The 12160-nt window shown below is 49.1% G+C and overlaps 5 protein-coding genes across 5 annotated transcripts; 2 read left to right on the top strand and 3 right to left on the bottom strand.

Moving 5' to 3' along the window:
* Positions 1-796: 796 nt before the first annotated feature.
* Positions 797-1459, bottom strand: SETTUDRAFT_25206 (uncharacterized protein; the record flags this gene model as incomplete). The annotated part of the gene is made up of 3 exons (XM_008023055.1): positions 797-874; positions 927-951; positions 1005-1459. The coding sequence occupies 3 exons, from the start codon at positions 1457-1459 to the stop codon at positions 797-799; spliced, it is 558 nt and encodes a 185-aa protein (XP_008021246.1).
* Positions 1460-2749: 1290 nt separating this feature from the next.
* Positions 2750-3298, top strand: SETTUDRAFT_36599 (uncharacterized protein; the record flags this gene model as incomplete). Its single annotated transcript, XM_008023132.1, has 1 exon — positions 2750-3298. One exon carries the CDS (start codon positions 2750-2752, stop codon positions 3296-3298), a length of 549 nt encoding a protein of 182 aa, XP_008021323.1.
* Positions 3299-3557: 259 nt separating this feature from the next.
* On the bottom strand, positions 3558-4877 carry SETTUDRAFT_182530 (uncharacterized protein; the record flags this gene model as incomplete). Its single annotated transcript, XM_008023567.1, has 3 exons — positions 3558-4510; positions 4560-4691; positions 4748-4877. 3 exons carry the CDS (start codon positions 4875-4877, stop codon positions 3582-3584), a joined length of 1191 nt encoding a protein of 396 aa, XP_008021758.1. The 3' UTR covers positions 3558-3581.
* Positions 4878-6522: 1645 nt separating this feature from the next.
* On the top strand, positions 6523-7837 carry SETTUDRAFT_36597 (uncharacterized protein; the record flags this gene model as incomplete). The annotated part of the gene is made up of 2 exons (XM_008023131.1): positions 6523-6593; positions 6643-7837. The coding sequence occupies 2 exons, from the start codon at positions 6523-6525 to the stop codon at positions 7835-7837; spliced, it is 1266 nt and encodes a 421-aa protein (XP_008021322.1).
* Positions 7838-8215: 378 nt separating this feature from the next.
* On the bottom strand, positions 8216-10380 carry SETTUDRAFT_158575 (uncharacterized protein; the record flags this gene model as incomplete). Its single annotated transcript, XM_008023566.1, has 2 exons — positions 8216-8691; positions 8745-10380. The coding sequence occupies 2 exons, from the start codon at positions 10378-10380 to the stop codon at positions 8216-8218; spliced, it is 2112 nt and encodes a 703-aa protein (XP_008021757.1).
* Positions 10381-12160: the final 1780 nt, after the last annotated feature.

Raw genomic sequence — 12160 nt, 5'->3', positions numbered from 1 at the left:
ATTATCTAAGAGGGGATCTAAAAGCGCTCTAGACGGTGGCGGTAAGCGAATCTCTTGCTAATTAGTGCATAGCATAGGCATCCGCAGTCTATAAGCGCGACAGCGTTTGCTACGTTGTTCACGATAAGATCTACAGTGATTGGTGGGGGACGCATATGCTTCTGCTAAAACTGATTCCATTCGCTACGTATCTGCCGATCCATCTTCAGAGGCTCTGGGCCGAGACTCTGGCCCAGAGCTACTCTTTTTCCGAGTCGCTACTCGGCACCTGATCGACTTCCTCCTGCGGCTTATGTCCAACGTTGCTTGGCGCGGGCCTTGCCTTCTTGACCTGGGTGGCGTTTTGACAGTATTTCGCGATATGACCTAGCTCTCCGCAGCGATAGCAGTCGGGCGGAGGTCGTCGTGGCTTGCCTCTAGCTTCTCGCGCCTGATTAACCTTCGAAGGCTCCTAGTCTATAACGTCCGGACTAGCTTCGTGTTGAGCGGTTGTCGTAGTAGGGCGATCTACCACCCAGGAGCTCGTTGCGCGCAGTTTAACGAGACCTACCTAGTAGAGGTTGTCGGACGTTCTTACTGCCTTATTGACTAGCTGCTCGTACGATAGATTCTCATCAATCGTAGCAAGAGCCTCCTGCAGCTTATTGTGAAGGCCCTTTAAGAACATACTCTTCTTAGCTGCTTCGCCGAACTGCTCGCCTAACTAAATCTCAAGACGGTTAAACTCCATGTGATAGTCTCTTACTGAGAGCTTGCCTTGTTTGAGAGTTGAAAGGCGATTAAGTGCTTTGGACTTCTAGTGTGGGTCGTCAAACTGCTGGTCCATAAAGCTCCAGAGGTCTTCAATGTGGCGTTTACTCTGGTTCTGTATTGCCTAGGGTAGAAGTACATCCGCTGCCTTGCCCGTACACCTACTAACCACGTACTCGATCTGAGCGAGGCTTGAAGTTCCTTTGTACTCGTGCTAGAGCTTAGCTTAAGTCTTGTATTTAAACGCTACGTACTTCGTTCGATCTCCATCAAATAGTTCTGGGTGCGGGAACTTGTTCCTGCGCGCAGCTGGCTCGGCGATTGCGGCTGCTGCTGGGGGAGGCGTGAAGGCTCTATAGGACGACTCTGAACGCCCCTCAGCTTGGTTACGCTCGAGTGCCACGAGCCGTTCCGTTAGCACCTGGTTCTGGGCTGTTAACCGATTCATCAGCTCCATCATCTGGGCCATGGCATCCTGGTTGGCCTTCGGCGAGCCTCCTTGCCTTGGTGAGCCCTTTCCTCCCACGACGGCCGATCGTTTGGCGACCGCTTTAATCGTTGGCCTAATTGCTACCTCCTTCCATCCGTCCTCTCTAAGCATTTGTGTAATTTCGCGCAGGATCTCTTCATCTGATACTCCTGCCTGGTTCTTGGCAGCAGCGTACGCCGCCAGCTCTTCCACATTCAAGTTTGGAACGTTAATCTCCATTGCCTAATTCGTTTTGGACGTCTCGTTCTTTGCCTGCTAACATGCAGGGCTTCCAGTCGCTCTTCGATCCGCTCGCGCAGTCCTTGACTGCGGCCTACTCCTCGTTGGTGAGGACTAGTAGGGCTTACCTTCGGCCGTACTTCTCTTCTAGCTGGTTCTGAACAGCGTTTGGCTGCTGTCGTGTCGCGTCCCTAGGAAGACTCGCGTCTTGCCGTCTCGCTTGTGGGATCTCGTCTCTAATTGAGAGTAATCGCACGGCCTGCACCCCGTCCGATAGAGGATCGACAGGACTTCTTACTACAACGTCCGCTTCTAGCTAACTGTACGCTAGGCCCGAGTGGCCTTTAGGTAGTTTATCACGCGACGTTGCGCCTACGGCTCGGCTTTCTAAGACACGGTAGGACTTCCTAGACAGGTCCTGGGCGACTAAATCGCCTACTGTCTCTCACGGCTGAACTTCCTGCGAAGCTCTGCCCTAGGTGTACTATCTTGCGACGGTCTACCTTCTCGCTGCACTAAAGGCCTTTCGTACCTATTGCAGCACTAACTCTATGTTACTAGCTCACACTAACAACACGCTCTAAAACTTAGTTAGAAGATAGTCCGCCTAAGGCTTATGTCTAATTGGGATCGAATACAAAATATAAGGGGCTGCGCTCTAGGGAGCAATTACAAGGTATACAAGAGGTTGTATTCAATAGAGAGCTATAGAGTCTACTTGCGTGGTGTTTATTTACTTGTCGGAGAAAGGTTGCACCGAGTGTCTGAGCGCGTCGTCTGGGCGCCGCTCAGGCCTCGCACAGATGCCGGGTTGCAGAGTAAGACCTGGCGTCTGCTGCTTGACCGAGATTCCATCCAGGAGCTATCTAAAGGGCGTTCAGCCCGTTACAATTTCGATTAAATATTAGTAGAATAGTAGGCTAGAAGGAAATAGTAATACTGTATAGCTTTAACGTTTCTATAGAGCTAGTCAATAAAGAAGTGTAGTATAGTGATAGGCAGTAAAGACTGCTGCTTTTGTTAAGGTCATGAGTCTGTTATTGATACAATGAGGGAATTTATTCCCTGCCCCAGAATCGTCTGACATCGGTCGATGCATGGCCAGCACCGATGTCCGAATCTATCTCCGAAGTCTCTAGTTCAATTGTACAGATGGCCGACTAGATATAAGACACCATTGTCACTTGAAAATGATCAAGCACATCATCCACCTTATTCTTCACACAAAAGATCTTTCAAAAGCAAAAAGAACAAAAACCCGATATCTGTCAACCCATTTGACCTGAAGAAATGGCTCCTCTACTACCCACCTACTCAGGCATAACCAAGCCCGCAACCCACCTTACTGAACACGAGGGCATTGCAGACGATGTCCATCGCATTACTGAATCGGTCGACGCTGAAGATGGTGCAATGTTTGAGAGCTGTGTCTTTCCGGATGCAGAATGGGATGTTAGCGGTCTGACATTTCTGGAAAAGGACTATGGGGTCCTTCGCGGACTTAAAGAGATGCTGCATTGGCAGATGACGGGCCCAGCGCCTGTGCTTACCACGCATATGGCCACCAGCATTCGATCTCACATAACAATCTTAGAGGACGGCACTAAAACCGCTACTTGTACGGCAAATATTCTGGCTCAACATTTACCTCATGGCACTCCCCACGACAAGATTTCAACTTGGGAGAAGGATGTGTTTCTTGCCGGAAATCGGCTCTCGGGAGAGTTGAAATGGGACGGGGAGAGGTGGCGATTTACTCGATTGTGTCATAAGACTATCTGGAGTGTTGGAGACAACTCTTTTATCGTTCGAGGCAGGCCAAAGGCGATGACGGAGTAGTTCCGATTTAATTATCTTTAATATAAAATATCAATATTTGTAATAAGTAATGGGGAAAAGAATCCGTCTCCTCCTGACAACGAGTGGTCAAGGAAACCAGCGTGGAACAAGATATCACGTCATTACCGTCCGGCCGAGACGAATTATCTAGGGGATATGATGTGATGTGATGTATTGCATTTCTCGTTCCTACTTAAGATTTCCCATGGGCAGGATAGATAAGATATATGATGAGTGACCTGAAATAGGTAAGTTAGGGGTTTACATCTTGACACCAAACTCTCTACAGGGGAATGCGGTTACCAAAGAGGCGTCGCGCATTTTGAGAGAATATTCCAGGCTTCTCAGCATCATTTACAAAGGGCGATGTCTGGATACCCAGCAGCGATGGGCCATACGTGAAGATGGGCGCATACGGGAAATCAGTTCCAAAGAAGAGACTGGTCGTAGGAATACCATAAGCCAGAAGCCCTCCAATCTGATGGAAGTACGTAGGTCCGGCAGAATCCCAAAAGAAACGTGTCTGCAGCACAGCCATGGTCTGGTCATAAATTGCGGGGAAGGACTTCAAGAGTCGATCGGAGATCGAGGGAAATGCACCTCCAACATGCGGAATGATGTAGTTGATGTTGGTGAAGTTGAGGGTTGTTTGCGTGATGGCAAGATCCTCCAGCATGCGTGCTGTCTCGAAGTAGAATTCAATGTTTCCAGTTGGGTATATGGTTGGATTGGCCTCGACCAGTGAGCCGTTTACGCGTATGTAGGGTGTTGTGGGATGCACGTAGATGATTTGGTTGCCACCGCGCGCGTTCATTGCCTCGAAGAAGGGCTTGAAGGCAGGGTCGCCGAGATAACGCCCCTCAAAGTTTGAATAGAGCGCGATACCAGCAGCCCCTAATGTATCGAGCGCATAAGTAGCCTCGGCGATTGCATTTGCAGTGTACGGTAGCGGGACAACGGCGTAGAATGCGAATCTGTCCGGGTAGGCCCGCACAAACGCTGCAGACTGCTCGTTGATCAGTCGCGCAAGCGCAATCGTTGCAGCCTGATTTCCTTGATGGACATTGGCACCAGGCGAGGAAAAGGCCAGCACTGCGCGAGAGATGCCTTGGCTGCTCATGAAGTCGAGATGCCCAGTCACATTCCATGCCGGCGTTGGGTTCCCGCCAGTTTTAGGTACAATCATGCGATACCAGTCTGGTACGCAATGCGCTGTGGTTTCTGTTAGACGCAAGATGCAGAAGTGAATATATGAACCCACCGTGAACGTCGATAAGTCCAGTGACATTGGATACACTATGCGCAGAGAGCTTTGCATCAGTGTATGTAGAAGCGATATCTTCCAGCGTAGAAGGTGTGTTCAAGCCTGGGATGGCGTTGAGGTTGATCGAGTCTGGGTGGCGATTATTAGAAGCCTTGTAAGAGCATTTGGATCCATTGGATTCGTACCGGCTGTAGCGCGCTGGATGATGGATCGGACGATATCTGCAGGTTCATACTTCTTTGACGACCCGCTTACGCAAGTAGCAAATGCAGCTGCCCACGCGAGCAGGATGAGTGATTTTCTGTTAGCTCTCATGTTATGATGTTAACGAGAAACGCCAAATTGTAGAGGACGTACAGAAACAAATATCCTTATGTCGTGCGTACAGTAATCGACAGGTACATGATCTAGAACAGGGAAATGTGCCGTCACTAGTAACCAATAACGCATTCCAAACGCGATCTGTAAGCAATGGCACGGCAGTCAGCACGGGAGCGGATAAAAAGGCCTGCGCTAGACTCCAACTTGAAAAACAGGCCATGATATCTGGTAAGACATCTAGTATTTTGTGAATGCGAGCTGATTGAACCAGCCATCAATCTAGGCCTCTTATTAAGCTTCAACCCATGTCTTTGGCCGGTTCTGTCGGACTGCATGTAGAGGTGTCCTTTGAGCGAGGCACGCCACCGATACCATCTGCGCGCAGCCTATTTATGAACTCCTGTAATTTCACCATGTCATGCGCGTATGCTCTATTTTGAACTGATTAATCAACAGCTGGGCCTCATGACTCTATAGTAAAAATTCGATAGCTTTCCTGTTAGCGCGACGCGCGCGATGCGGTCAGTTCAGAATATGGCGACAAGTGAAGAAATTGCCATGCGAGTATACTATTTCAGGGACACCTCATGATTTTACCTGAAAGGACCAGCGATAGCGCGTTCCCTGTAGCTCCGGGAATTGTTGCTAGCCAGCTGTCAGTGTTGTGATGATGGCGGGAGGCGGGAGGCTGAAGTTGCGTTGTTTAGCGTCACTGGGTGCTCTGGCCCGCGGCTGGCATTGGGGCGGCACCAGACTGAGCGATGACTTCACCAAAACCATTTCCCATTTGTTCATACTGTGCATTCCTGATGCGCACCCTGAACTTCTTCGTTCAATTCATTGTACGTTATTGTCGACATGAATAGTGTGTTGATATCTCGAGTCATTAGCAACCGCAGGCGCCAATACATAACGTCTCTACAGCTGCCTCGAAGCATCAAGGATTGCAGGCTGGAGTTCACGTGAAATGTTGTGTGCAACACCGGGGCCGCCAGTACGTATTCTCAACAGGCACATTTACAGTAGATGACCGTAAGTTAGTTTTACATGAGAAGTAATATCCATTGTAAAGAAGGGCAGTTGAGCCGTTCAATGAGATACCACCCCAGAATGCGCACAGGATGGCTGCTGCATCTTGTTGGCGCATTTCACTGCAATCAGCCACGAGCCCAGCCTTGCAAGCTTATGTTTCGTTCGCAGCCTCCGCGGAAAGGGCTATACCTTCGCTTCCACTACAGTGCTGTCATTTGGGTTTTTTATTTATGAAAACACGGTTTAGAATGCTGCAAACGTGTAAGACAGGAGACTTTGCTTGACTACTGATCCCGCACAGTGTCCCTCAATTTGGATAAATAGAAAATACGTCTAAAGAAGTTCATAGTGTAAAGCTGGGAACGGCTACAGTGCAGATTCGCTGGTGTTGCGACCCCGCCTTTCATGCGATCTGAACATCTGGACCCAGCCATCACCTGCTGCAGTTCGAAAACGTGTGGAGCTATCATTGGAGCTTATCTTTGAACTGCGCCGCAAGTATCGTTCATATATGACAGGTATTGATGGCCCACCTCTTGAAATTGTTCAATGTAAAAGTTCTCGCAAAGTTGTGTGAATAGCTATTCACTTCAATTACAAAGTCACAATGACATTCGTGTTTGGAAATCATATCAAGAAGGAGAAGAAGAAGAACAGAAAGATCCCAAGGCTATTTTCGTAAGAAAAAATCGGCAACAGATTCAAGTCCTCGATCTAATCATTTCAGGCCTTACACTCAAGCTCCTGCCGAACTCCACATCGGCGAAGAACGCACGGTTTACTACGTCCCAAGTCACTTTCTGCCTCATGGGTCTCTAATATCCACTGGAGAAGGCCCGATATTGCTTACTGATGTCGACGTGAGGACTGGGCATACGCTCGTTCATTACCTGTACACCAATCAATACGAAACGCCCAACACGTCAGATGAGCTTGAACACGCCCTGCAAGTTTACATCGTGGCTAGAAACTACAGCATTTCCAACCTTGCGGAACTTGCAATGCACCATGTGAAATGTCTCTGCGACAAAATGGACATTCTCCAGATCATGCGATCGATCGAACCGATCTTTACTAAACTCCGCTCGGAAGGCTCATCCGACAGCCCGGTCCATGACATCTTGGTCAGGAAAATAATCGCTACGTTTGACACAGACGTTGCTGCATTCGAGTCTGATGAGTTTCGCGCTCACCTAGACAAAGCTGGACTCATGGGATTTTTGCTGAAGATCATGATGCAGTTGCAGATTGCTGTGCTAAAGGGGATAAGAAAGGAGGACGAGGAGTTGGAAGAGTACATAAAGAGATTCCAAGTTTTCACGAGTACCCATAACGGATACAATACAGCTATTTCGTGCGAAGAAAATCTCACTGCGCAGAAGCACCACGAGCAAGGTGTACTCGAGTCAGCGATCACGTCCGCTGAAGCCTTTCCCCCGCCTGAGGAAGCACAGCCTGGTGCGGTCTGCCTCCAGCATGAAGTCCCGCCTAAAGTAGAACAGCATGATCAGGAATTTCCGAAGAGGGCCGAACTTGATGTTAAACTCGACAATGTCCATCCAGCAGATTCCTACTTGGATATAGCAGCAGAGGCTGTCGCGGTGAAGGAAGTGGTTCAAGAGGATCCCTGGGCGTCTTGGGGACTAGGGACCGAGAAAAAGAAAAAGAAGAAGAAAACTAAGAAAGGGGGTGTACCAGTACCAATTGAGGAGACGAAAAGTCCTGAGGCCGAACGTAGACTTTCACAGTCTGAAGCTGTTAATGTCATATGTGCGCCTGACCTGGTTCTTCAAGAAATTTGTCCTAATCAGGCGTGGCACCTATATGGAGGAGACAAAGGTTGGAAGTCGTGTAAACAATGCGGAGAACTTGTAGCGAGAGCTGTTCAGCAAGCTGCGGAGTCTGAACTGGCGTTATCTTAATCTATAAAGTGGTTGAGGAGATCTTCCTGAAGATTGTCAGCTCAATAACATGACACTCCCTACAGATACTATCTTGATGTCTGAGCTATACTAATCCACTTCTTGCTACTTTCCATTGATATGAGCGAATGCAGCAGCTACATATTGTTGAATATATATCGTCATTGTTCCACACATCCCACCTCTTTCGTTTTCCCCGGATTACGATATATTACAGCCTATACGTCTCGTCATATTCCAAATCCGAGGACATAAAACACCGAGATACAAGGGCCTAGCCTTTCTTATCACTGAGGATAGTTGATTTGGGCTGCCTTATTAATGAGCAGCGTATTCTTCATATCGTAACAAATCTCTGGTCCCTTCTAGTGCAAACAGTCAAGCTGACCGCAGCCCGCCCAGCTCCTCCATCAACCCACAAAGAGCACGAAGCAATGGTGGCCCGGTTTCCCTGTCTACATCGGGATGCGTTCCATCAAGAAGCGCCACACCTGCTTGCATAACCTGCCACGGAAATTTGAGATTGCAAACATCTGTTTTTTCGACGCCTCCTTCGCCCTTACCAGACATTCTAAGACATGGCGTTCCGGTGTTCATCACGATAAATGAATCCACGGCAGTCTGATTGGAAGACCGCGCATCATCCAAGAACACGAATGTTGCTGTGTCGTCCGTTGTTGTGACAGCGGCCGGGTGAACGGGTGTGCTGAAACCAGTTTTGCGTTCTTGGTCGCTTGTCATCATACTATAAGTCCAGATGACCATAATCGAATGATATATGATGAAAGAGTCTTGACCGCGATTTTGATAAGGTTGAATTGCGCGTGCAGAATGTAGGACCTGGCCAGCATAGGCTGTGATGCGGTCAACGGGCATTTCCATGATAAAAAAGAGATTTGGTACGTACCTATTGCTGTGCGAGCTTCCCTAGATTTGCACCATGGTTGCAATGCGATGTATGCACGATGTGCGGCTTCCTCGCCGCACCGACCAGCGAACCGAGTAATAGTATCAAGGTCAGCATGTAGATACATCTGCAAGAACTGCTGAAGAACGCATGTCAATGCAGAGGAGCTATTCAAACCCATTTCCACGTTGCGAAGACAGTCTTGCAATCTTTTTTGCCGAGATCTGGACCATAGCTGGGAAGAAGGATCACTCATCTCGTGAAGGAGCACAGTTTGCTGGCGATGTTCCCAAATTTGCGACGCTAATCCATGGGTATACGCTGATCTTGCAACGCGTGGATCAAAGCCGGCATGCAGACATGATATTGAGTCTGCGTCCTGGAGAATTGAACGCATCGAGGGACGAAAACTGGGAAGCGTCCCAGACATTATGCGTGCCTTCCAAACTGCAGCTGACGGTGCGAGCCATAGTGGTTCTGATGCAGGTAGGGGTAGTGTTAGCTCTGCATAAGATAGTAGCGGCTGCCGGTAGTTGACCATTGTCATATATATGTCGTGCTCGAAAAGGTGATAGACTAATCTCTTATAGGCTTCAAGTTCGATCCATTGACGCCATTTCTTCTCTACCGTATCAAAGTCGTCGTTTGTTTCAGGCGTGATGGTGGGATATCGGACGTCGTCAAATCTTCCTGCACGGCGTAGCGACGTGACGAGCACCTGCAAAGAGCTTTCAGCCAGCTGCATCTTACGTCGAAAGCCACAAAATGCCCCTATGTTCAGCCAGAGCATGGAGGCCTGAAGATACTGCAAATCCCGCATGACACTGTTATCACGCTCGGCAAGCTCTCTCAGAGAGTCTCGCACAATTTCCTGAAGAACTAGACCTGTTTTGTTTACTGACGGTATACCAAAGCAGATACAACCCGCTACTACAAGTGCCGTCATAAACTCTGGTCTCGCAGAGTCTGCATCGAACGTATACGGGTGTATCCATGCATCTCCTTCGATTCGTTTGGCTATACCGACTTTGACGAGCTTGTCAAGGCAGTCTGCTGATGGAAATGAAGATATGGATACTTGACTGGGGGCTGTTTTTAGAACAAGTTGAAGAATGCGATCCCGAATTTGCTGCGACAAGTGGCCGGGGATGATGACCTTGGACGCGTGTGGTTGGTGTGGAGAAAGAGCAAGGTCTACTTGTCGCTCGTCAAGAGTGAAGCCCTCTTGCTCACTAAAGGCATTCTGGTTACGCTCTGGTACCCAGAACCATGGCGACTGCCTGAAAACAGCGTGGCGTCGTCTAACTGCGTCTCCAGTATTGGTTGCTCGAGCCTCGTTGAGGATTGTGCCGCCTGGCGTAGTCACTGGGCCGGCGCGGCCGGCGTCTGTCGATGGTGTATTGAACGTCTCATCAATGGCTGGCACAAAATCAGCCCCGAATAGATCGATCTCGCCGAACCAATCCGTCTCAGGTAACCATGTAGTAAGATCAGGGGGTGGGTGCAGGTATTCGGTTGCAAGAAAATCCAATTGTGTGACCATGATTTGCTCAAAGAAGTTGGAGAGTGCATTTGGTTGATAGACTGCGCTTTGGTAGACATCCGAGACCCCCTGGTGAGCGGCGGCCGCTGCCATGAAAGCATCAACTGGGTAAATCAGCTCAGGAGGGGGCTCCTCAAGGCTGGCCAGTTGCTCCGATATTTGCTCAGCGCGTGGGCTGGACACGGTAATAGAATCATTTTGGACTGAAGATGTCCGCGTCGTACATTCTATATTCTTCTTCAAACACTTTTGGCAAGGTCTGTAGTTGTCACACTTTACTTTGGATATCACACAGGCGTTGCACGCTCGGGTGGCCCTTTCAACGGCTCGGTTGACGCTTACTTGCCCTTCTGCAGCGTTCTTCACATGATTTGATCGATGGCGAAGTAGAAGGTCTCTGTAATATCAACTGAATTAGCGAGTATTCATATCGGGTACCGTGCGGTTCTCTTCGCTGTCCGAACACGTGCGTCGCGTGACATGCATGACTGCAGTGGTGCCGATCGGATGAAAAAACACTAACCTACGGTTGAAAGCTGCAGGGCACTCTCCGCAACGGAAAGGTCTTTGGTTCCGATCTGAACTCTGTCAGCAAACTCCTGAAGTGGGCGCTCCGATACCTACGCGAGTCCAAGTGTCGGTTCAGGTGGTCAATCCGATCATACGTGCGCTGACACACTTGACATTGCAGGGCGGGCACATCGTCCGCATTAGAGGACGCCCGAGCCAGCTTTGATGGTCTGGTCACCGTATCATCGATCTCTCCTGGCATTTCGAGGGAGGTGAGTGGCAGCGGAATATGTGGAAGAATGTCTGGGGTGGTTGGACCCTCGTTCTGTGCCTTCGGAATATGTGGGGGATGCCTGACTCGCCATTTGCGGGGAACCTCGCGAACGCCTCGGCTGGCTGTGAGTTCGGCATCACCAACCCGCAATATTCCAATGGAGCATGAGCATGAGTCGTATCTGAAGCCATCTAGGTATGTGGGTTAAGATCCACTATCTAACTCCAACACGCATCTTCTTCCCTGCGCCATCGGTGTCTTTGACTAACGACTATAGTAGACCACACGTATTCGCTTGAACAATATAATGTCTAGACAGATCTTACATGGCAAGCTGATGACTTTGGCTGCGTCTGGAAGGAAACAACACGACTCTGGCTGAATACTATTGTGACAGCGAAAAGTTATTTGAGAGGACAAGAATGTCACGGACTACTTTAACCCGAGATAAAACTTGGAACGGGACACGCGTTTAGACCACCGGGGTCACCTTCATGGATGCGTCGGTACATGTGGGCGGACGGATCTCGGGGATGTATGGGGGCGGCCACATTGTCCGCGTCGAGCGAAAGCAAAGATACTGTTGCCAAAAATCGGTAACGTCAAAGTATAGCGAGTGGCCGAGAATAGCGAGTGACCGAAAATGCCAAGCCCCCATCAACTTTCACTACTACTCGCGATGTCTCAACAAATTCATTCAAAAAAGTCTTCAAAAGAGTCTCAAGTACAGCTTGCAATTTAGGCTATTAAATGCGACGCGACAATTAACATTCCACGCGCTGCAGCTCTCTACAACGTGCCTGAACGTACCCTAAGACGAAGACTCGCAGGAAAGCCTTCTCGACAAGATTGTTCGCCCAACTCAATGAAACTACTTATAACAGAAGAGGAGGTGATTGTCAAGAATATTCTTGATCTTGATGCAAGAGGATTTCCGCTGCGCCTTTCTGCTGTCAAAGATCTAGCTGATTCTTTGCTGGCTGCCCGCCACCGCGACCCTGTTGGCCCTAACTGGCCTAAAGCATTCATAAAGCGTCGCCTAGAGCTTAAGATGAAGTTTAATCGAAAGTACGACTACAAGAGAGCCCT

Source organism: Exserohilum turcica (genome assembly GCF_000359705.1).
Source record: "Exserohilum turcica Et28A unplaced genomic scaffold SETTUscaffold_10, whole genome shotgun sequence".
Classification (NCBI taxonomy): Eukaryota; Fungi; Ascomycota; class Dothideomycetes; order Pleosporales; family Pleosporaceae; genus Exserohilum; species Exserohilum turcicum.
This window is presented reverse-complemented; position numbering and strand designations above follow the sequence as displayed.